At 36.3% G+C, this 22,377-nt stretch overlaps 4 protein-coding genes across 9 annotated transcripts; 3 read left to right on the top strand and 1 right to left on the bottom strand.

Moving 5' to 3' along the window:
* Positions 1-249: 249 nt before the first annotated feature.
* Positions 250-6,206, bottom strand: hmbsb (hydroxymethylbilane synthase, b). Of its 2 annotated transcripts, none has more exons than XM_052575971.1 (14): positions 6,042-6,206; positions 5,434-5,487; positions 4,520-4,592; positions 4,342-4,391; positions 4,215-4,270; positions 3,966-4,043; positions 3,664-3,741; positions 3,128-3,203; positions 2,872-2,985; positions 2,744-2,782; positions 2,518-2,637; positions 1,907-1,960; positions 1,734-1,820; positions 250-1,633 (listed from the first exon to the last, which is right to left on the bottom strand). In XM_052575971.1, exons 1-14 carry the CDS (start codon positions 6,063-6,065, stop codon positions 1,454-1,456), a joined length of 1,083 nt encoding a protein of 360 aa, XP_052431931.1. In that variant the 5' UTR covers positions 6,066-6,206; the 3' UTR covers positions 250-1,453. The 2 variants fall into 2 exon arrangements, with proteins under 2 accessions (XP_052431931.1, XP_052431930.1); XM_052575970.1 differs by lacking the exon at positions 6,042-6,206 and adding an exon at positions 5,569-5,687.
* Positions 6,207-6,255: 49 nt separating this feature from the next.
* Positions 6,256-12,080, top strand: si:dkey-182i3.9 (zinc finger protein 883). Of its 3 annotated transcripts, XR_008157103.1 has the most exons (8): positions 6,256-6,590; positions 6,841-7,048; positions 7,145-7,233; positions 7,309-7,384; positions 7,861-9,167; positions 10,452-10,515; positions 10,764-10,848; positions 11,452-12,080. XR_008157103.1 is itself a non-coding variant. In XM_052575963.1 (7 exons), the coding sequence occupies exons 1-6, from the start codon at positions 6,318-6,320 to the stop codon at positions 10,473-10,475; spliced, it is 1,977 nt and encodes a 658-aa protein (XP_052431923.1). In that variant the 5' UTR covers positions 6,256-6,317; the 3' UTR covers positions 10,476-10,515; positions 10,764-11,196. The 3 variants fall into 3 exon arrangements, 2 of the variants coding, with proteins under 2 accessions (XP_052431923.1, XP_052431922.1); XM_052575963.1 differs by lacking the exon at positions 11,452-12,080 and having other exon boundaries at positions 10,764-11,196; XM_052575962.1 differs by lacking the exons at positions 10,452-10,515; positions 10,764-10,848; positions 11,452-12,080 and having other exon boundaries at positions 7,861-9,619.
* Positions 12,081-12,385: 305 nt separating this feature from the next.
* On the top strand, positions 12,386-16,228 carry LOC127972468 (zinc finger protein 227). Of its 3 annotated transcripts, none has more exons than XM_052575966.1 (5): positions 12,386-12,871; positions 13,058-13,250; positions 13,337-13,413; positions 13,519-13,603; positions 14,617-16,228. In XM_052575966.1, the coding sequence occupies exons 1-5, from the start codon at positions 12,737-12,739 to the stop codon at positions 16,056-16,058; spliced, it is 1,932 nt and encodes a 643-aa protein (XP_052431926.1). In that variant the 5' UTR covers positions 12,386-12,736; the 3' UTR covers positions 16,059-16,228. The 3 variants fall into 3 exon arrangements, with proteins under 3 accessions (XP_052431926.1, XP_052431927.1, XP_052431928.1); XM_052575967.1 differs by having other exon boundaries at positions 12,596-12,871; positions 13,340-13,413; XM_052575968.1 differs by having other exon boundaries at positions 12,738-12,871; positions 13,038-13,250.
* Positions 16,229-16,750: 522 nt separating this feature from the next.
* Positions 16,751-22,070, top strand: si:dkey-182i3.10 (gastrula zinc finger protein XlCGF57.1). Its single transcript, XM_052575969.1, has 4 exons — positions 16,751-17,083; positions 17,504-17,726; positions 17,813-17,886; positions 19,659-22,070. Exons 1-4 carry the CDS (start codon positions 16,904-16,906, stop codon positions 21,060-21,062), a joined length of 1,881 nt encoding a protein of 626 aa, XP_052431929.1. The 5' UTR covers positions 16,751-16,903; the 3' UTR covers positions 21,063-22,070.
* Positions 22,071-22,377: the final 307 nt, after the last annotated feature.

Raw genomic sequence — 22,377 nt, 5'->3', positions numbered from 1 at the left:
TCTCTTTGCTTTACTCTTCTTTACATTAACTCTCTTCACACAAGCAGAATCAATGATCAAGTAATGTACAATGCTTAACTCAATTAACCTGTCTTATCTGATAATGCAAAAAAGATTTGCTTTATTTACTATCTCCAATACCCTCAACCATCACATGTGAGGTCTTGAGTACAGCTTATTAAAAAAAAAACAATAGGTGACACCCAGTGGTGTCTCACTGTCGGAGGCAGTTTGTATAAAACCACATGATGATCATCCATACTGCTTTATTTATTTAGACTGGAAAATACAGTACGTAAAGCCAAACAACTCCAAATTTATAAAATGTGCTGTTTTATGTAAATGTAGATGCCTTATTTCAAAATAATGACAATGTCAAGGCTATCAAGTTATTTAGAGATTACAAGTACATCTCTGACTCTGAAATGGACATAGAATTCAATAATTTCAGTACATTCTAAGAATCTTGCGTATACTCACATTGATTCAACAAGGAATGAGTTAAACCAACCAAAAAAATCTGTTGCAGAATACCACAACAGAAGTATATGGGCCAAGTTTTATCATGTTTTATCATACAATTGCAGGCACAAGAAGAAGTCCAGAAAATAGATTTAGCCAAATAAATAAAGCATGGATTTGTATGAATTTGAGTGGAGTGAATGAAAAGGCTCAGGTAATGCTTACAAACTCCATAAATGACATCTTCTTCAGCCTAGAGCTAATACACTAAGACATTTGCAGAGATGATATTTTGAATTTCCAGGCACAAATGTTGGATTCAGTTTAAAGGGTTCAATGACTACATTCGACAAATGCATAAAATATATTAGTGACAAAAATCTGAGATGAAAAACATTCTACTATCAAACTATTTATCTATGGGGAAAATAAACGGCTGACTCAATTATAAAAAAACGTTTTGTAGTGGTTCACAGGTTATGCTGTACACCTATATCAGAGTCAGTGAAGGTAAAATGTAGACGACTCTTCAAGCAGCTTCAGAAAATATACACCCCAGAATAATTCAAGTTTCAAATAAGCATGTGTTTAGATACAACAAACGCCATCTTAAAAAGGCATGATTGCGTCTGCATGGCTTAATATAAAATGCACAAATAATTTCGATCTATTAGCTCTCTGTAATGCAGATGATCTTCATGTTTGCCGGTGTCTCTGTTACACTTCTGTGAATAGTGGAGTCATTGTTTTGGCATTATTATTATGAATCATACTGCAAGTCTGTTTAAAGTAGTAACTGCATATTGACTTTCATTAAACATCTGTAAATACAAAGAAACATTTTCTGTGAAAAACTAACCAATATCTTAATAACACAAAATATAAAGGCCATTGGATTACATAACACTTGTTGACACTGGAAAAAAAGAAGAATACATGCTTCTGGAAGGGGGTGGTTGGTCTTCAGCTACAGGTACGGACTGTTATATACCTATCGTGCATCATTCAGCTGTCTGGCTACAGTCAGTATCTCTTTGGCTCCTTTGCTGAGCAGCAGATTTCCGAGGTCCACTCCTAACTTCTCTGCAGCGTCCTGGGCTGCTTCTGACACCTTTAAAGCAGTGATGCCCACACGCTGGACCTTCTCGTCAACTTTCTCCTGCTCCTCAACCTGGAGACAATAAGGTTACAGATGCTCAGATCAGTGTCAAATTCAAAGAAGGATTCGGAATATTGGATTTTTTTTATTTCTCTTGTTATGGATTAACAACCTGACTGTCAGAGCTGATGCTTGTCTGCATGGTCTCCTTCAGACTGTCTGAACCATCGAGACTGTACACCGCTCCGGTCAGGTAGAGCTGTAAAACATCACACAGTTATTCAGATCTGTCTTTCAGCTTTTCTAGTTGGGTAGATAGTAAAACCGCGTGAAGCTCTTCACTACCTGTGAATTCTTAACTTCAGTGTAAACAGCAACTGGAACACTGCATCCCCCTTCCTATTAAAAGAAATGGGTCTTACAAATGTATTCTTTGCATTCTTGTTAGTTTTAAAACATGTTTGTATAATTCGGCTGAAAAGGTTCCATTTAATGACTTAATGTAATTCGTATTATAATTAAATGTGTAAATACAAATACAAATACACACACATATGCATATATTTTAAGAAATATTTGTATGGATATACATTTATTCTTGTGAATTATTTATATTAAATATAAATATATATAAATATATTTTTCCTTGATATATATACATGATATACATAATAAATATGTACACATATATTAAGTATGTAAACATAAACTTTTATTCTGAATGCAATTGATTGCAACTGATCATTTTGCAGATCCTGAGCATCAAATCAGCATTTTAGAACAATTTCTGAAGGAATATGTGACTCTGAAGACTGGAGTAATGATGCTGAAAAATCAGCTTTGCCATCACAGGGATAAATGACATTTTAAAATATAATAAATACATAAATATTTCACAGATTACATCATTGATTCAAAAATGTGTGAGGAGTATTGGAGTGCAGCAGGAAGCCTACCAGGTGTTTGAGGAAGGCTCTCTCTGCCATGCATCTCAACACGGTGTCGGAGTCATTTAATACTGACACCATTTCCAGGATGTCCTGGTCCCGAGCTCTCACCTCGACTGCCAGAGCGCCCTTTAACAAGACAGTAAGAGCAGCATGTAAGGTTCAATGTGATGGAACAAATGCACTCACTACTGTACAGGAGATCAGGACTAAAGAAACACTGAACGTTACCCACCTGTCCAACTGCATACATGCAGTCTTCAGGCCCAAGGATCTGAAGCAAGATGATAACAACCAAGGTCAAGATCTTCAAAATCTTTATTGTATTAGCATTTCAGGTTAATTTAAGTATGATAGAGGCACCTGGCTGATGCGATTGTCCCAGCCCATTCTCCGGAGACCAGCTGCTGCTAAAACGATCGCTGAAAAGTCATCTTTTTCATCCAGTTTCTTTAGACGAGTGTTGAGATTACCTCTCTGAAACACAACTGTTAAGGTATAACCTCACAGAAAACATCAAGTGCCCGTTAATACACTGAAATGATCATTTACTTGCCATCAGCATCTACATACAATAACAGGAAGTTTGGTAAAGATGCTGCACTGCACTGAAGGATACAATGTCTTTAAACTCCAGATGAGGAAATCTCTTCTTTAGTTGTGCGGCCCGGCGAAGAGAACTGGTACCTACAACACTTCAGATATAAAATATATCATTTATTATTCAAGAGAACCCATAACAAATATCAAATGTATCACTACAATTAAAATTTTAATTTTAATTTAATTTTAAAATTGGGGGCTGATAAGATTTTTAAATATCTTTCAATGAAGACGTTCATGCTTTGCAAGACTGCTTTTATTAGAACAAAAAGAAATCAGTCTAATATGCTGATTTGCAGCTCAAAAATCATTCCTTATTATTATCAATGTTGATTTATTTGATAAACAGAATGCTAAGAAGAACAGCATTTAACAGAAATAGAAATCTTTTGTAACATTATTAATGTTAATTACCACTTTTGATCAATTTATTAACGCATCTTTACTTACTAAAACGATCAGTTTATTAAAACTTCTAACTTTTAAATGCTAGTGTACTTTAATATATATTTTAAAATATATATAGTTCTTTGTAGTGGCCACTGCTTTTACCTTTTGTTGGCTAGAGAGTCTAGACGTTTGCCTTTATGTTTGGGGTGCAAGACAACAGCATCATGGGGGTTTTCTCGCCTTTGAAGAAAAGGAAATGTTCATTATAAATTAAAAAGCAATGCAATGAGCAATACCTTATATCACTATAACACCTATAACACTTTAATAATTATTTAATAACTTTTAGGTTGACGTTTGTCTGTAACATGACATGAGATCTACTTTTAAGATAAAAGACTCTTCAGATGTGGAGGAGCATAAAAGCACTTCAGAACACAGAGACACTATTGTGGTTTCCTTACTTCAGCACAGATCCTATAGTGAAGCCCACAGGAAGAACAGTTGGCAAGTCTTTTAAAGAGTGTACAACCAGGTCCACCCTATAGAGACACAAATATTACAACAGTATTATTCATACAGAAACATAAGCACCAGTGTAGCAGCACAAAACACCCTCAAACATCAAATTCACCAAAGGACCAGTGAACAAATCTGTGTAAAGTGCAAAGTATACATAAATGATATCAAGAAGTAATGAAGGATGGACTCACTCGTTTTTTTCCAAAGCATTTTCCAGTTCCTTTGTGAAGAGACTCTTTTCACCAATCTTTAACACACATTAATTAATTATTACATCAATATCACGTCATTAAATAATTTATTTTACTTCTGACTTACTTTGGATAAAGCTGTGTCAAGTATTTTGTCTCCTGTTGTTGACATAGCCACTGAAATGAAATAAAAAGACTGACGTGGATATCAATTTAAAGAGGGTGAATATTAACTATATCATACATGCTAAACTCAATTCGAAATAAACAACAATTGTTTTGCATATTTGGCGATGATCTCTTACCTATTTCAAATTGAACATCAGGGTGTAACTCCTTGAGTTTCTCTACAACACTGTCCGTCTGAATTCGAGCCAGCTGAAAAGGGGGAAAAAGTAACAAGAAGGTTCAACGACATTTCCTTTTCCACAAAATACGAAGGTCTTTCACGGTTCATCTTCATGTGGAGGGCTGTAACTGGTTACTTTACTTTAAGCAATATAGTATCCACCCTAACAAAGACAGAAATCTTATCAAAGCCATCACCACAACTGGCACACCCAATCAAACTTACATTTGTACTACTGAGTGATGGTGAAGCAAAATACAAAGACTTTATCTATAACATTGAAAGTAAAAGTAAAAACTTATTTTGGATAACTTGAGAACATAACTAATACACATTGGTACAAGCAGTCAGTCATAAGAACTGAAACGTGTACATTTAAATTTCTCCAATTTATCAGGTGATGAAAATTAGATATTTTAGCAATATTTTAGATGATCTAATTTGCATGTACACTACAGTTTAAAAGTTTGGAATCAGTAATTTTTTTAAAGAAATAAATATTTTAATTCAGCAGGAAGCTTTTACAATGATCAAAGAATCAATAAAGACATTTATAATAGAAAATATATATTTTTAATAAATGGTTCTTCTTTTTTTGTCAAAGAATCCTGAAAAAATGTGATACAGTTTCCAGAAAAACATTAAACAGCATAACTGTTTTCAACGTTGATAATAATAATAAATATTTCTTGAGTATCATCATATTAGAATGATTTCTGAAAGATCATGCGACAATGAAGACTGGAAATATATAAATATATGAAATCTAAATATATTAAAACATGTAACATACTTTTTTCACAGATTATTTGAAATGAATATATATGAAATAAAAAACAGGCTATAATAAATGTACAAAATACATTTTACCTGGCTTTTTCTGGTGCCAACACGGATCACCCTGCTGACTTTGCCATCAGCGTCCTGTGAAAGCATAATTTTAAGCAAAATCAGTACCAACACATATATTACAGACGAACATGTTCCTTTGGATTATGTTCTGACCCTGATGTATTTGTAAGGTCCATCTGCCATTGTAGGGTTAACTAGCAGGAGTCTTCAGAGGAAGAGAAAGCAGTGTGTAGAGAATATGAAGGAGGACAGAATGATGAAAAAAAAGGCACACGCCCCAGTGTCCTGGCTTCAGCAGATAAGACAATAATAATGTCTATTCACTGTGTCCGTTACACACGAGGGAGGAGTAAGCAACACCTTTCATAGAGAGATTTCATATTCGACAATACTACGTTACACTGAAACTTTCTGAGTTAAGACGGTTCAGAAGCAACTTCTTTTTAACCACTAGACCTAAACCAATTTAACGTTAGCAATTATGCCATAATCGCATAACTAATGGAGCTGCACTGTATGGTTTACCAGTGATGTCAAATAAAAATGGTTAAAATAGAGTTACATTTGGTTTTCATTACTCAACTTCTCCAATTTTAAGTAACGTAAGTGAATGAATGAAACCATACCTGTAGGTTTGTCTTTTCCGACATAATGTAAGATGATCCAAGTTATTTAGTGCTTATCTCGTTGAAATTAAAGTAATTTCTCGTTCATTATTGTACAAGAGGAAATACTGAATTGGGACAAATGTCATTCACGACTGTTACCGGTTGAGTGTGACTTCCGTTAAAAGTGCGGCATTTTTATTTCAAAATAAAAGTCATTATGAGTGCGCCGTCACTGACCGAATAATCGCAGACAAGAAAACCAACGACTTTTATTTTGCAGACATTTTTATTTTTATGGAAGTGAACACAGAAATCGCGGTATCGTTTGTGGTCTTACTTCATTCACTCACTTTATATATCAGAAATGACAGTTACCGATTGAGCACAATGGCGGAGTATGACCTATTCCGCAAACAGACTGTGTCTATAATGACGCTTTTGATAGAAACAGTCCTAGACGAGATTCAGAAAGTTTTTGAATGTGAATGTGGCCCATTTCACAATGAAATCAGTAACGTTGGTGACAGAGATCTGATATCGGAGATGAATGAAAAACAACGCAGAATGGTACGATTGTTTTCATTTTGCAGCTGTTTTATATGATATTTAATTATCAATAAATTGTGATTATTCAGCTGTGGTAGTCTTTAATTTCTATGCTAGGACAGATGTTACGTTAAGGACTTCTATATAATTATTTAAATTAAATGTTGAGGTTCATCCTTCTAGTAAAAAAAAAAAAACTAAACATTTATGCAAAACTGAACATTTATGGACAATTCCAGATGAATTAAGCAGTAGTTATTATCTGTTGCAGGTCAAGCTGACAGCTGTGATGGAGACCTTTACCAAGGTGGCTGTTCAAAAAATATGCAAAGTGTTCAGTTATTGCTTTGCGCTTAAGCCAACTCAGTTGCAGGGTTTTAAAAGTTACCATGATGACGTAATAAATGTAAAAGAGTTGGCGAAGCAGCATTTGAAGAAACCAGAAAGTAAAACCAGTCATGCTGTCAGAGATGTGTCTGGTAAGACTTCCTGTATATGTTTTATGTCAGAACATTCAATCCACTGTAATATTAACTGTAGTCATTTCATTCTCCTCACATATTCTGCAACTGTAGCTACATCAATGTCTCAGGAGAGACATAAACTGCTCACTGTGTTACCTGAAGAAACTGTTCAACCACAAGATTCGGTTAAAGGCAGAGAGGTGACTTCATTATTGAAAAGATTTAACTAAAACGGTAGAATCAATGTTCGTACTGATTAGATTTTTTCCTCACAGCGTGCAAAGGAGGATCAAGTCTCTGAAGCTTGTCAAAGTAGTGGACGAGAGAACCCAGTGCTAGCATTTTTTATAGGTATGTGCTGCACAGCTTTGATATTTTTGTGTACTATCTATATAAAAAGTAAAAAAAAAATGGATTTACTTGTTCATTGATCAATCAGTAATTTATGTAAACTGTACTTCAGTATTTGGCGTTATTAAATAGTAAAATATTAGACTCTAGACCAGTGGTTTTCTTCTTATTTATGCATTTATTTTATTCAAAAATGCAGTGACACAGTATTAGTAATGTCACATGATCCTTCAGAATCAATGCTGCTCAAGAACCGTTTCTTATTATCAATGTTGAAAACAGAGGAAAGCACAAATAATTGTTCTTTGCTTCACCAAAATTCAAATGAACATCATTTATTTGAAATAGAAACTTTTGTAATATTATAAATTTCTTAACTGTGACTTTTGACCAGTATATTGTGTCCTTGCTGAATTAAAGTATTAATTTCCTTACTTTCAGCTTTCAATAAGTGGAACCCTGTTAATGTTTTGCAGTTGAAAACAGCAGCATCGCCTCAGTTGAGGACCAGCAAGCTGAAGAAAACGCACAAGCAGGACAAATAAGTACAAAATCTGAAAAACCCAAGAAGACAAAGCCATATGACTGTAAAGAGTGCGGAAAGAAATATTTCTATAGACGCTCACTAGATCAGCACAAGTGCGGACATTTAAAAGGACCTCACAGTTGTGAGCAGTGCGGGAAGAAGTTTAAATACTTGAAAGGATTAAGAAAACACCTACTGAATCACACAGAGAAGAAAGGGATCTGTAAAACATGTGGGAAAGCCTTCGTAAATCTTAAGATGCACGAACGTGTCCACCTGGAAGTGAAGCCGTTTCTGTGTTCCACATGTGGACACAGCTTCACCGTGAAGGGAAGTTTACTGGCACACCAGAGGATCCATACAGGTGAGAAACCGTACAGTTGTGAGATCTGCGGGAAGCACTTTACACACTCAAGCAACCTCGCCTGCCATCTGCTCACTCACTCCAGTGACAGGCCGTGGAAATGCACCCTCTGTGACAAGACTTTCAAAACGGAAAAGAAAATGAAGATGCACCAGCTCGTGCATACGGGAGAGAAACCCCATGTATGTAGCAGATGTGGGCAGAAGTTTGGCCACATTACAAATCTCAGAAGGCATCTCCTCATGCACAACGGTGTGAAGCGCCACGTCTGTGAAATCTGTTCCAAGCAGTTTTATCAGAGCAAGTCTCTGAAGAGGCATATGGGAATACATGGAGCTCTGAAGGCATTTATGTGTGAAATATGTGGGAAGAGCTTTGTTTTTAACTATGCCCTACAGAAACACTTACTCACACATGGTGATAAAGCCAGTCTGAATGGCAAATCTAAAGATGGGAAGTCTTTCCCGTGTGACGAATGCGGAAGGTGCTACAGTTCGACCGCTATGCTCCGAATACATCAGAGACTTCATACGGAAAAGGATCCGTACATGTGTAAAGTCTGCGGGAAAAGCTATAGCAGCTTGTATTCGCTGAAGGAACACGAGAAGCTTCATTCGGGGTTGACACCGTTCAAGTGTGACATCTGTGATAAGACTTTTACTCAGAAAGTTGGTTTGAAAATGCACGAGGTTGTTCATACCAAAGCCAAACCGTACAGATGTTCTGTTTGCGGAAGCCAGTTCGGGCTTCCACACAGTCTGAGACTGCATATGCGCATTCACTCCGGCGAAAAGCCACACAAGTGCGAAACGTGCGGAATGTGCTTTCGCTTATCTGGAAACTTGAGGCGGCATGAGCGGATCCACACCGGCGAGAGGCCGTTCAGCTGTGAGGTGTGTGGGAAAAAGTTTGTGCAACTCAGCCATGTGAAGGCACATATGCAGATCCACACTGGTGTCAAACCCTACACGTGCCAGAAGTGCGGGAAGAAATATGCCTACCGTAGAAATTACAATGATCACAAGTGTATACCTGTGTGAAAAAGATCCTGCCTTAAAGCATGCTGGGAACTCAATTGCAGTGCCGATTTATTTGTGATATATGAAGTTGTTGTTTTTTTCTTCAGATAGATGACATGACAAAATATTTAGAAGAGCACAGTGTTTACATTTGGTTTGAAAAAAAAACTGGATTAATAGTAATCAAATTTTCATTTATTCAATTAATAATTGAGCCTGGGCCAAATTATATTAAGCCAGTTAATAATATGCCAGATCAATAGTTCTACAGTGGGAATTCCTCCGTACAGTGTACTCCATGTTCAACAATAAACAGTTGCTGAGAATTCAGTGAATTTTCTTTTATTGTTATTTTATTGTTGTTTTATTTGGAATTTTGTCAGGAAAAACACAAGAGTCTTCACTATTCCTGTGGGTAAGATCTCAAGAGTAAAGAGCCGATTAAATAGTTAAATGGTCAAAAATAAAAAAATTTAAACATTTGATTTATTTAAAAATATTTACAAAGTTCTCGAGCTTTTTGTCTTTGGCGTTAAATTATTTTTATTCTGAAGACGTTGCCTCGGAAGTGAACACGAACTGTCCACGTTTTGGATGGTCGAGAGTCTATTGACAATGAGTTTCTCAGCATTTGCAATTCAAAGCAAAATATTTAGCATAACACAAAAACAATAAACAAGCTTATTTGGCAAATTAGCCAGAAAGGGCTCTGGTTATTATAAATAATAAACTATAGTGTTATCTATAATAAGTTTCATTTAATTTGTTTATCTGTTTCTACAGGGCACATTTTCATTCATAGTTGAATGAAAAATTATTAATGGTCAATTGCGCATATTCGCATAGTTTTATTTTTGAAATGGTTACGAACTAAAGAAAAAGTATTTAGTGCAGAGTGCAACTTTTCTATGGAGTTTGCATACCTGACTTCATATTGAGAATTTGTTATTCACAATCTATTATGACTATTAAGATAATTTGATACATTTTTTAAGGCATTGGATTGCCAATGCAGAACGTGCTTGCTTAAATAATATTTTGGAGTAACATTTGTACATGGTTTCTAATTTATGCACTGCTCGTAGCTGTGGTCATTATGTCCAGTTACGAGTTTTTTCAGAGTCAAACTGCTCTGTTGATCTTATTAATGCCCGACAGGCCAAAGACGTGCAGCTCTGTTGAAACTCCTCTCAACATGAAACAAAACAACACTCAGACTCAGGTAAGAGCTGGTGTTATTAATATCATCTGTAACTTAAATGGTAAAAAGGCATCTAGCTTGTATTAAAAAGAAGAAAGATAGATAGATGTTTCTATTTAATGACAAAAATACATTTATATTCCTTGATGGCAAATTGGTTGTACAGTATAAAGTGCTGGTATGGTATATAATATGCATTTGAAACTTGTATTACTATTTGTTTATCTAGTGCTTACATGTAAAACATTTCCATGTGATGTGAATTACAGGATGCACAGGAGAGTCATGCAAACAGATGTCCTTTAGTGGAGGACAGAGCAGAAGACAACATTCAGACTGTAGTAACTGTTTATGGTAAGGTAAAGTTGTCATATTTGCATTATCATTTATAAAGAAAAAAAAGATGTTTTCCTTTTTTCCCCATTTCCCCATTAAGAATTTTCATCCTGCTTTTTTACCCCTTATGTCATTTATATGTTGGTTTTCCCTACTAGTTCACCTCATTGTCATGCATTTAGAATTCTTAAAACAGTTTATAAATTATTAAATTAAATTATAAATTTACTTAAAAAGCATGACATTGATTAACATTACAATGCATCAGAAGTTCAAATAAGTAGCCAAATAAGTTATATCTGCAACAAATTTCTTCGATTTTGGACTGTGAATAAAAGTCAAAAAGTTGGAACCACTCAAATAGACTTAAAGCCTTAATTTGATATATATATATATATATATATATGTGTGTGTGTGTGTATATATATATATATATATATATATATATATATATATATATATATATATAGGAAAAAAACCCTTTTATTATATTCTAGTTTCAATAGGAAATATATCACAAAAGGCATTTTTTATGTGATCTTTGAAGCACTTGTGTCATGAGGAATCTAATAGATTATATGTTCAACATTTATTTGTATTATTGTGTTGTTTTTTCACCAGCTGATGAAAGGTTACTCTGAAGATCAGGAAGGTTTGTTGCAAACATCAGCCGAGCAACCTGAAAAGCCACAAGATGACGAGTCTTTGAATGTGAGCAGTGTGGAAAGGCCTTTTTCTGTAGTTCACCACAAACGTATGCATTCGGTCATAAAGCTGCACTGCTGTGAAAAATGTGGGAAGAGGTTCTCACAAGTAAGAGCGCTAGAGACACATCTCTGCAAACATATGCAGAAGTTTGAGTTATTTCCCTGCACTACTCGTGGAAAAAGCTTTAGAGACCTTGAGCCGCATGAACGGGTCCATGCGGAAGTCAAACTATTTACCTGTGATATATATTCGGACAGTGATAGACAGTTAGTGACAAAGTGTGCCATATATATATATATCAGATATATGTAAGATTTATATTATCATGATACATTCACGAAGTACAAATTCATATGTTGGCATGGTTATGGAAAACCTGCAAATATGAGGGAATTTGAAATGTGATTTATTATAAATCATTATTGTTATAATTAATACTGCCTTCAGTCATAAAAAAAAGATGTCAATAAACAAATATAAAAATATATATACTGTCTTCATATGTTGTTTGTACATTAATTAGAAGATTGAATGTGAAATTATTGCAATATAAAAGTGTATTAAAAAAACTTTAATGTTGGTGGGATTAATCGCAGTTTTTCCAGTATTCAGAAATTCCAGAAAAACGTTTGGTCAAACGCATTCACGACTCTTTGCTATTAAGAATGGTATCTCTTGAAAAAATAATTCTCGCAGCACTTGAAATTTTACCTTAAAAATGTAAATTAAGAAAAAAAAAAACAATTAGAAATTGTATTATTCATTTTCTAATTAGTAAGTCTGGAGTCTGCTTACTTTGGCAGCGTCCAATGACCTTTATTTTGAAAATCTGTTTCGGAAGTACATTTGCTCCAGTCACTGAGGTCTATAATGTGTCTTAGCAAAACCATTTTATGATCAAATTGATCCAAAACGGTCTAATGCCCTCAACAATTTAGCACTGAATTTTAAACTCCTTGAGTTTGTTTGTTGGTCATAAGCAATTTCAATGGCGAATGCCAAGCATTCAGATACTTTTATTTTAAAATTAAACAAAGAGGAAGTATTAACTGTTTCGTGCAACCAGAGCCCGCCATATTAGACATTGGTGCAACTTTATTGGGAGTTCAATGTTTTGTTTATTTTCTTCTCACTCTGTCAACTGTCAAACCCGGGTTGAGCTGATTTAGCTGCATTTCTCTTAACCGTGGTGGTCACTATGGCCCGGTTTGAGCTTTTTCAGAGTCAGACCGCTCTGGTCATGTCTTTACTGACGGACTGTGCTAAACACGAGATACAAAAGACTTTTACGTCCAGTCTCTCCAACAAACCAAACGACACTCAGATTCAGATGGTAAGAAAGTCTGTTATTAAATGATTTTAACGTGGTTGGTTGTGATATGTCAGTTATTGAAATAGTAAAAAGGACCATCATTTTATTTAAAGCCTGGAATAATTAAGTTCTAGTATTATTCTTCTAGTATTATTATATAATATTATTATTTTGTTCTCAATTACAGCATTTCTTTTGTCAATGCAGCTTAATTCCATAATGGACAGGTTTTCCAAAGAGGTGGTGCAGAAGATTTGCAGTCTCTTCAGATACTGTTCTTCTGGTGCACCAGTTCCAGCTCAAACATGTTTGAAGGTTCGAGCCAAGCCGAGGAAGACTTCCTCTCAGATGGGCCGTGATCTCAGTGGAGCAACCCATGTCCATAACCAAGAGATTCAGGGTACTTGACAGATTCTCCACATGCATTGTGAGCCTGAAGTATTTGAGTATTTGTGGTGATGTTTGTTTTGTGTTCCTCTCTCACAGCAGATGCTGTAACTCTCTCTGTGAGTCCTCTGAAGGATCCTGCAATAACGTCTCACCAGCAAACTTCAAACACTGAAGTGAGTTATGATACAATGCAGTTTAAAAGAAGAATTTATTTTAAAAATATAACTTACAGTGTGATAAATGTTGGTTGAAAACCTTACATTTGATGGGAATTAAAGCCTGCAAAGGAGAGTAATGCAAGCAGATGTCTTCTGGTGGAGGACAGAGCAGAAGAAACCATCCAGAAAATATCCAACACTGACAGTAAGGGTCTCAACATTTAGTTTGAAATTTCCCAACCCCTTTACCTTTTACAATCAATCACTGAACATCTAAATCATTATGACTGGTGTTAGTTATGTATTATTGAGACAGGCATTACTATATATGTCAGTGTTGTTATTGGTAACTAAAGCTATTTAAAATATTTTTGTGATAACTGAAATAAAGCTAAGAATATATATATATATATATGTATAAGTATATATATATGTGTATATATATGTGTGTGTGTGTTTATATGTATGTATGTATATATGTGTGTATATATATATATATATATATATATATATATATATATATATATATATATATATATATATATATGCGTGTATGTATGTGTGTGTGTGTGTATATATATTGTTTAAAGGGTAACTTACAGAAATAAAATAAGTTGAAGCACAAAAATTACAAAAACGGAAATATAATAAATTAAAATTAAATACAAATCTAAAAAACAAAACTATTATTAATAACAAAAGCACATAATTCAATTAATAAAAAATTCAAACAAATCTGAAAATATAAAAATAATAGCTATTAATAATATATTAATAAATGTATGAATTAATGCATGGAAATAATATTAAAATATTTCAGATATATATCATATTTTAATATAGCTTTTTAATAATTTTAACCTATTTTAAATAACAAAAAATTGAATCACAAAATTCATCCTTTGAAACCCATTTTAAAATCAAACATTGCATTACCATGAAAATGGTACATCAAAGTCATGTTACAAAATGTTTTCAGTCATGAATTATACAATTTAGGTTTGGATCATGCACTTTCAAGTCTATGTTCAATAATGTGAGTGACAGTTAACAGGTTAAATTGTGCACTATTTTATCAGTGTCAGTTAATGAAAAATAAACCATCTCAGGTTAATTATTTACTCTCATTCAGCAGTATGAATTTTGCTAAACTGTGAATATATGAAACAACAATGACTGATGTTGACTGACCCTGATTTTATTGGTTTTCACCCGTAGCTGATGACAGGGTCTGGTCTGAAGATCAGGAAGGAGTGTTACAGACATCAACCAATCAACCTGAAGTTCCACAAGCAAAAGAGTCTTTTGAATGTGAGCAGTGCGGAAAAGCCTTTCCAAAGATGTTTTCTCTCGTGCTGCACAAACGTGTGCATTCAATCGTGAGGCCTCACAGTTGTGAAAAGTGTGGAAAGAAATTCACGCTGCTGAGAGCGCTAGAGACCCACCTTCGCAAACACATGCAGGAGCATGAAAAGAAGAAATTTCCCTGCACTACTTGTGGAAAGAGCTTCAGAGATCTCGCAGCGCACAAACTGGTCCATGCGGAAGTCAAACCATTCACCTGTGATATATGCGGACAAGGATTCACAATTAAAAGAAGTTTATACATGCACCAGAGGGTGCACACGGGTGAAAAACCATACAGATGCGACACCTGCGGAAAGTGTTTCTCCCTGATCGGCACGTTGAACTACCACAAGAGAATTCATTCGAATGACAGGCCGATAAAATGTAGCCACTGCAATAAGTGCTTCAAATACCATAAACTTCTGAAGCTCCACCTCCGCGTGCACACGGGCGAGAGGCCGCACACCTGCGACATCTGTGGGAAAAGCTTTGCGCTTTCCGGGACTCTAAAACGGCATGTCCTCATTCACACCGACGACAAGCCATACGTCTGCGAGGTGTGCGGCAGAAGATTCAACCAGAGAAGCACACTAAAAGGCCACATGACAGTTCACGGAGAAAAACGATTTATGTGTGAAATGTGTGGGAAAAAGTTCCAGTATAATTACCTCCTGAGGAACCACATTCTAACACACAATCTGATTGGAAATGCAAGCGATAAGAGTAACGCTCAGCGCTGCGACGTGTGTGGGAAGTTCCTGAGCTGTGCCTACACTTTAAAAGCTCACTTACAACTGCATTCGGACAACAGCAAACCTTATACGTGCACGTTATGTGACAGAAGGTACAGCAGCGTTCCTTCCCTCCGGATGCACGAGCAGCTTCACACGGGAGAGAAACCGTTCAAGTGCGAGATCTGTTGTAAGGATTTTTCTCTAAAGGCTTCGTATAAAACCCATATGTTCCTGCATTCAGGAGAAAGACCTCACAAATGTGTTTTGTGTGGGAAAAGATTCAAGCTGTCGAGCTCTTTGAAGATGCATATACGCACTCATACTGGTGAAAAACCGCACAAGTGTGACACGTGTGGGAAGGCGTTTCCTTTATCGGGCAATTTGAAAAGGCACAGGCTCGTGCACACCGGGGAAAAGCCATTTACCTGTGACATTTGTTTGAAGAGTTTCACACAGCCTAACCATTTGAAGGCACACATGCACATTCACACTGGCAAAAAGCCGTACACGTGCACTAACTGTTGGAAAAGTTTTGCCTATAAGAGAAATTACAAAGATCACAAATGTGCTCCACTTTGAGAGATTTCAGACTGCTGATCTTGTATCTGCCTACAGGTCCTTGGATTTCATGTAGGATTGTAAATAATTTTGTGAAACCTATAAGAAATACGTGACTGTATTAATTTATTTATAAAAATAATGTTTTCCTTGTAATTTTGGAAATAGTTGAACATTATATTTGAATAGTTTTTGTGTATGTGTTCTTTAAATGAAGGTTATAAAACGAAGAGCCATTGTGTAAATCAAATCACATGCCTTAAAACAATACCAATGGCTTCTCTTAAGGATATCTGAGATGTGTGTGTGTGTGTGTGTGTTCGTTTGTGCGTGCGTGCGTGTGTGTATGATTGATAATGTCAAACAAGTTCGATTTTATCGATTTTGTCATTGCCTACGCCTTACCAAATGTGTTTCGCCACCTAAGTCAGGACTGGGTCACGCTGACATGACAATAAAAATAAATGGAATAAATAAGATTGGATAAAAATAAAGATTGGGGTTGTAGTTTGACATCCTCTGATCAAAATGTACCTTTTTATTTGTCAAATATAGAAATACATGTAACGTCAATGGGATATGATCTTAAATGGAAATGAGAATAAATTAATAAAAAAAAGAGTAGGCTGTAACAAGACAGTATTACGAATATAATGTAGAGTAAAAATAATATAGAATAATTAATAATGCATATTCCATATAAATGAATATGAAAAATAAAACAATAATACGTTTTGTCAAACGTAATGTAGTAATAGCTGTATTGCTAATAAACTCCAGTCCAGTCAGGGGCAGCAGTGAGCACAAGTGCTTCATTACTCAATACAAGAGAACAGCAACGAACACTGGAGTGGCTTTGAAAATATATGATTTCGGTCACCAAAAACAGTAATAAGACAATAATGTCGTCTCTGGAGTCTGAGGTTGTGTCTGTTCTGGAGATACTTGTAAAGACAACGGTAAATGAAATGGCGAAAGTCATGGAGTTCTCAGGCATAACGTTACTCCCACAAACTCACGACAAGTGTGTCACCCTGGACTTTAAGGTAAGTGCACGAAATTACCGTTTTCTTCCTTGCTGCGTTTGTTTTTAAACTATGCTTCAGAACCTGCATGATTTGATAAAAACATTTATTAAATGTTTTTAGTAAATGACCTAATACAATTATCTCTGTGGCTCAGAGTCACAGATAAAGTGATAATTTAAGCGTAATATTTAGCATTTTGTACCATTCCTTTAAACGGTGACACCCAAATAACTTCATTTTAAGGAAGTAATTTAATTCCAGTTTCTTCGTTTGTTTACAAATTGTCTGCATTAGTATAGCAAAGACACTGGGTAACAATCCTGTTATCAAAGTTATTTATTGTTAGAAACAGTGATCATGTCAGGTCCTGTAGCTAATCCTTAATGATTTGGCAGATTAATGTAGCAAATTTATAATTGAGTTGTTCGTATATTTCAGACACAGCTGAACTCTGTGTTGGAACGTAATGCAAAGGAAGCCGTGGAGAAAATATGCCAGCTTTTCTCTGCCCTTCTGCAAAAAGAAATGAGTCCAAGAGCACAGGATGAGTTGAAAACAAGACTGAAGCAAGCTGAGAAGCAGCACAAGACTCTACAAGGAGAGACTAATCTAAGTGACAGTTGTCTTCAAAGAAGTCAGTCCCCTGACCATCTTACTCTAGGTGAGATCCAATGCTTACGCTTCATCCACACCACTGTGCTTCTCAGAGCATATCTTCTAGATTTATGATCTGCTGTGCCATTGCAGTCTCTGCGGAGAACATCGCCATTGTTGTGAGCTTGGGACAAGAGGAGATAGTAGAGACTGACCATGATGAAACAGTAAGTCATTCACACATAATAGAGCGCAGCAATTCAGTTCTGAAAGTAAAAATCGATTGCCATGTATAATCAGGGCTTGAATTTCGGTGCGGGAATGCGGGGATTGCGCATAATTTAAACCATTCCCGCAAGGTTAGCTTTTATAGTGCGAGAAATTCCCGCACAAATATATTTGCTTCATCTCAGAGCAAATGATTAAAAAATAAATTCACAGATGCGAGAAAATATATGTCAAATTTCGAATTTAATTCCTCAATCAGCGCTGGAACGGCATTTTCTGTCTCAGCGCTGAGCTCATAGACAGTAAACGGCGGAGCCCTGGCTGCTGTAGACAGATCATGTTTCACGCTGTCAATGCAGCGGTCTGCGTTGCGCTGATCTTATTCACACTATCAAGTGTAGGTGCAGCATTCTAACATTTTGAGTCAAAATGAGCTGTTTGTGAAGAAATTATCCGCTTCCAAATTGTCGTTGTAATAACGAAACTGAAACATTAAAAAACATTTTGCTCTTTATGGTGTGCGAGTGATAGAGCGCGGCAGCAACGAACCAACTGATCAGCTTACAGCGTCACAACATTGAATGCTCGGCCGAACAGCTGATCATAGCTGATCATATCATCTCCATAAATATATCTATAAATATATCTAGTAATAAAGTTAACACAAGGGCTAGAAATCAATTAATATTAATAGCGCAGTTGGTTGCATGGCAACGACAGACGCCACGAGAGTGCAAGCGCTTGTGGAAATGAGACTGCGGCGCGCGCGCTCGAGCTTTCCACTTGTTTGAGCATGTGACTGCGCGTTTCCCCTTGTTTTCTATTCATTATGCGCAGCATATTTCCCGCGAGCACAAACACGGCCACATACAATGAATTGTTTGGTTAGCGTAGTAGTTTAAATATGGACCGTTGGCTGAAGCGAAAGACAAGTTCGGATGATGCAGATCACGATCCAAAGAAAAAAGTGTCCGACAACGAAAGGCCGACAAGCAGCCAAACCGAAGATCCACAAAGAAATCTTACAGAGGTGAAGCAGTCAAAGGATAAATTTCAAACGAACTGGCTAAAAATTTACCCTTGGCTAGAAATTAACGATGGGATTATGAGCTGCTCAGTTTGTAAGATGTACAGCAGTCCACAATTTACCAGCCAATGCTACAAAACATCTACATTAATTAGACATGCCAATGGAACTGGCCATACAGCAGCTTTAAAAAGAAAGAAAGAAGCAGAAACATCCAAAAATGCTATGGCTAATGCTATGCAAACTGCACAGCTGCAGGGAGAAGAGGAGCTCAAGGGGTTACTTAAAACTGCTTATCTGTAGATATTAATAAATGAACATGATTAAATTAGACCGATGCATCAAAAGTTATTCTCCCCCCCATAATCTTTAGATCCCCCCCATGTTACCCATGTAAGGGGGGAATTCCCCCCCAGTTTAAAAAACGAAATTCAGGCCCTGATAATTGATGAATTTTCAGTAAAGAACTATCCATATTCTAAAGGGCGGTCAGAAAAATCCTTCTCACTACACTCTGAAATTATTGAAATGTTAATTATAAATATTTGAATATTAGTCATGGTCAAATAAATAGTTTTATGCTTGTAATCTGTGACTATGAGGCAGAAGTTTCATATTGTAACACCATTTGTCATTATTATAATTTACAATGCTGCATCAATTACAGCTTAATAACTTTAGCATATACTGCAATAATACATTCCTATTGTGACCTAAATTGTTCTCTTTTTCTGTTTTGAAAAGCACACTAAAACACAGAAGACGGCAGTCATTAGGGCAGAAAAGTCCGCGGATTGTTCAGGAAACAGCAAGCATCTTCAGTTCGTGGTGTTGCAGGACTATGATGCTGAGGACATCAGCTGCACCGAAATAAACAATACTAAAAACTCCTCTGGGACTCAGGATGATGCGAAATCATCTAGAAGTTTGAGTGTTTCAAAAAGCAGAGGTGTGCGGGTGAGCCGGCAGAAGAAAGGTAAAACACTCAGCTGTAAACAATGTAGGAGGAAATTTGACTCGGTTGTTCTGTTGAGAGCTCATAAGGTCGTTCATGTGGCAGCAGAGAAACCCTTTAGCTGCTCGCAGTGTGGTCGGCGTTTTGGAAGTAAAGGCAGTTTAGATGTACACCACCAGCTTCATAATGACAAGAGCCCTTATGTTTGCAATCAATGCGGCAAGACCTTCACCGAACACAAACAGCTGAAGGGTCACCAGAGGATTCATAACGAAGACAAGACTTTCACGTGTCAAATTTGTGGGAAGTCTTTTAATCAAGCTTACTGTCTCAAGAAGCACCTGGTCGTGCATTCGGGAGAGAAGCTGCATAAATGTGACCAATGTGAGAAGAGCTTCAACTTTCGCAACAACCTACTTCGCCACAAGAGAATCCATACAGGCGAGAAGCCGTTCACCTGCCAGACGTGCGGACGAAGTTTCAACCAGCTCGACTCGCTGAAGGCACACCGTCTGACTCACACCCGCGAGAAACCACACAAATGCAAAATGTGCAATCAGGGGTTTGTCCAGAAGTATCTACTCCGGCTGCATGAGGGAAAGTACGCAGGACAAAACGGACACCCCTGTTGTGTATGCGGGATAGTCTTGGGTTGCTTAAACGCCCTAAAAATGCATCTGCCGATTCATGAGGGACAGTTGCCGGTCAGTTGTACAGTGTGCAGGGAGACCCTTAGTTCTGTCAACACCTTGAAAACTCACCAACACAAACACTCTGTGACTAACAAACACAGCTGTTGTTTGTGCGGAAAGACCTTTAAGAGTGTGGCCGGTGTGAAAACTCACGAAAGGATTCATACGGGAGAAAAGCCTTTTATCTGTTCTGTGTGCGGGAAGACATTTCGGCAGCAGAACTGCCTTAAGGCTCACCTGACCTTACATAGCGGTGAAAAACCTTTTAGTTGTGACGCATGCGAGAAAGGTTTTTCCACCTTGGGAAACCTCCGTCGACATCAGCGCATACACACCGGAGAAAAGCCATTCAAATGCGCCGAGTGCGGGCGGGAATTTAACCAGTCGAATTCGCTCAAAGCTCACATGCATATTCATACAGGAGAGAAGCAGTATGTGTGTGACAAGTGCGGGAAGAGTTTTGCTTATCTCCGAAATCTGAGGTCTCATAAATGTGTATAAATTTAAAGGGATCATTCACCTGAAAAAAAAAATTCTGTCATCGTTTTACTGTTGATATGGTAAACACCTTTGAAGTATACTGACTTTTATTGTATTGACAAAAAAAGACATTTCTAAACGTATCTTATTTTGTGTTCTAACAAAAATGTGTAAATGAATAAATGATGGCAGAATTGACACTTTTGGGGGAACTTTCCCTTTAAGTTAAAAGACAAGGTCATATGTGTCTTAATTTCCATATGCTGATTTCTACAATTAGATTTCAGTGTAAAGGATCCCTTAAAGAGGTCATATGACGTTGCTAAAAAGAACATTATGTTGTGTATTTGGTGTAATGCAATGTGTTTATGCGGTTTAAGGTTAGAAAATCACATTATTTTCTGCATAATGTACATAAATGTTGCTCCACTATGCCCCACATCATATGACCTCTTTAAACATCTGTTTAGTGTACAGATGATCTTTAAATTTATATTAAATGATCTGTTAATACTTTGACAAACAAATCAGTCAACATATTATTTAGTAATCTAGTATTTTAATATCTATTTAAATGATATTATCCTCTTTTTTCCTTTTGTTCCTTTGTAGGGCTGTTAGTTTGATTTTATTGCTCAAAATGAAAAAAATAAAAAACAACTGTAATAAGATTGTGGTTTGTGATCTTGTTCTGATCAAATCAGAACATCCAGTCAAAGCAATGTTTCTTCTCAAGGATTCAGTTCATATTGAGGTCAATCTTAAAGGGACAGCTTACCCAAATTCTGCCATCATTTACTCACGCACTTTTTTTTTTTTTTTTCTGAGGAACACAAACAGCTTTTTTTTTTTTTTTTTTATAATCCATCTCTGTAAGTCCATATAATGTAAGTGCTTGTAAGTGCTCCCTTAAAGTTGACTACACAAAATGAACATAAAAAAGTAATCCATATGACCCCAGATGTTAAAATAATGTCTTATAAGAAAAAAATATGTTTGTGTGAGAATTACCATAAACCATTACTTCCAGCCAACTGTCATATTTGCATTCATAAGTTCGAAGTTAACTCTCGGAGGGATTGGCATGGTAATGTAAATGGCAATGTTAATGTATTTGGTCTTGGCAGAATAGATCTGTATACGCTGCTGCTGCAGCAGCAGAGCAAGTACAGAGACCTGCTACTGCCAATACATTCACAACATGCTGCTGTGAGCATGTAAGAAATATTGCTGCTGAAAATATTACTCACATGAAATAAACCCCATACAGCATACATGAATCACCTTGTAGTAGATCTATACAGGTGGAGCTGGGGAAGATCATTTCTCCACATCA

Source organism: Carassius gibelio, chromosome B15 (assembly GCF_023724105.1).
Source record: "Carassius gibelio isolate Cgi1373 ecotype wild population from Czech Republic chromosome B15, carGib1.2-hapl.c, whole genome shotgun sequence".
Taxonomy (NCBI): Eukaryota; Metazoa; Chordata; class Actinopteri; order Cypriniformes; family Cyprinidae; genus Carassius; species Carassius gibelio.
This window is presented reverse-complemented; position numbering and strand designations above follow the sequence as displayed.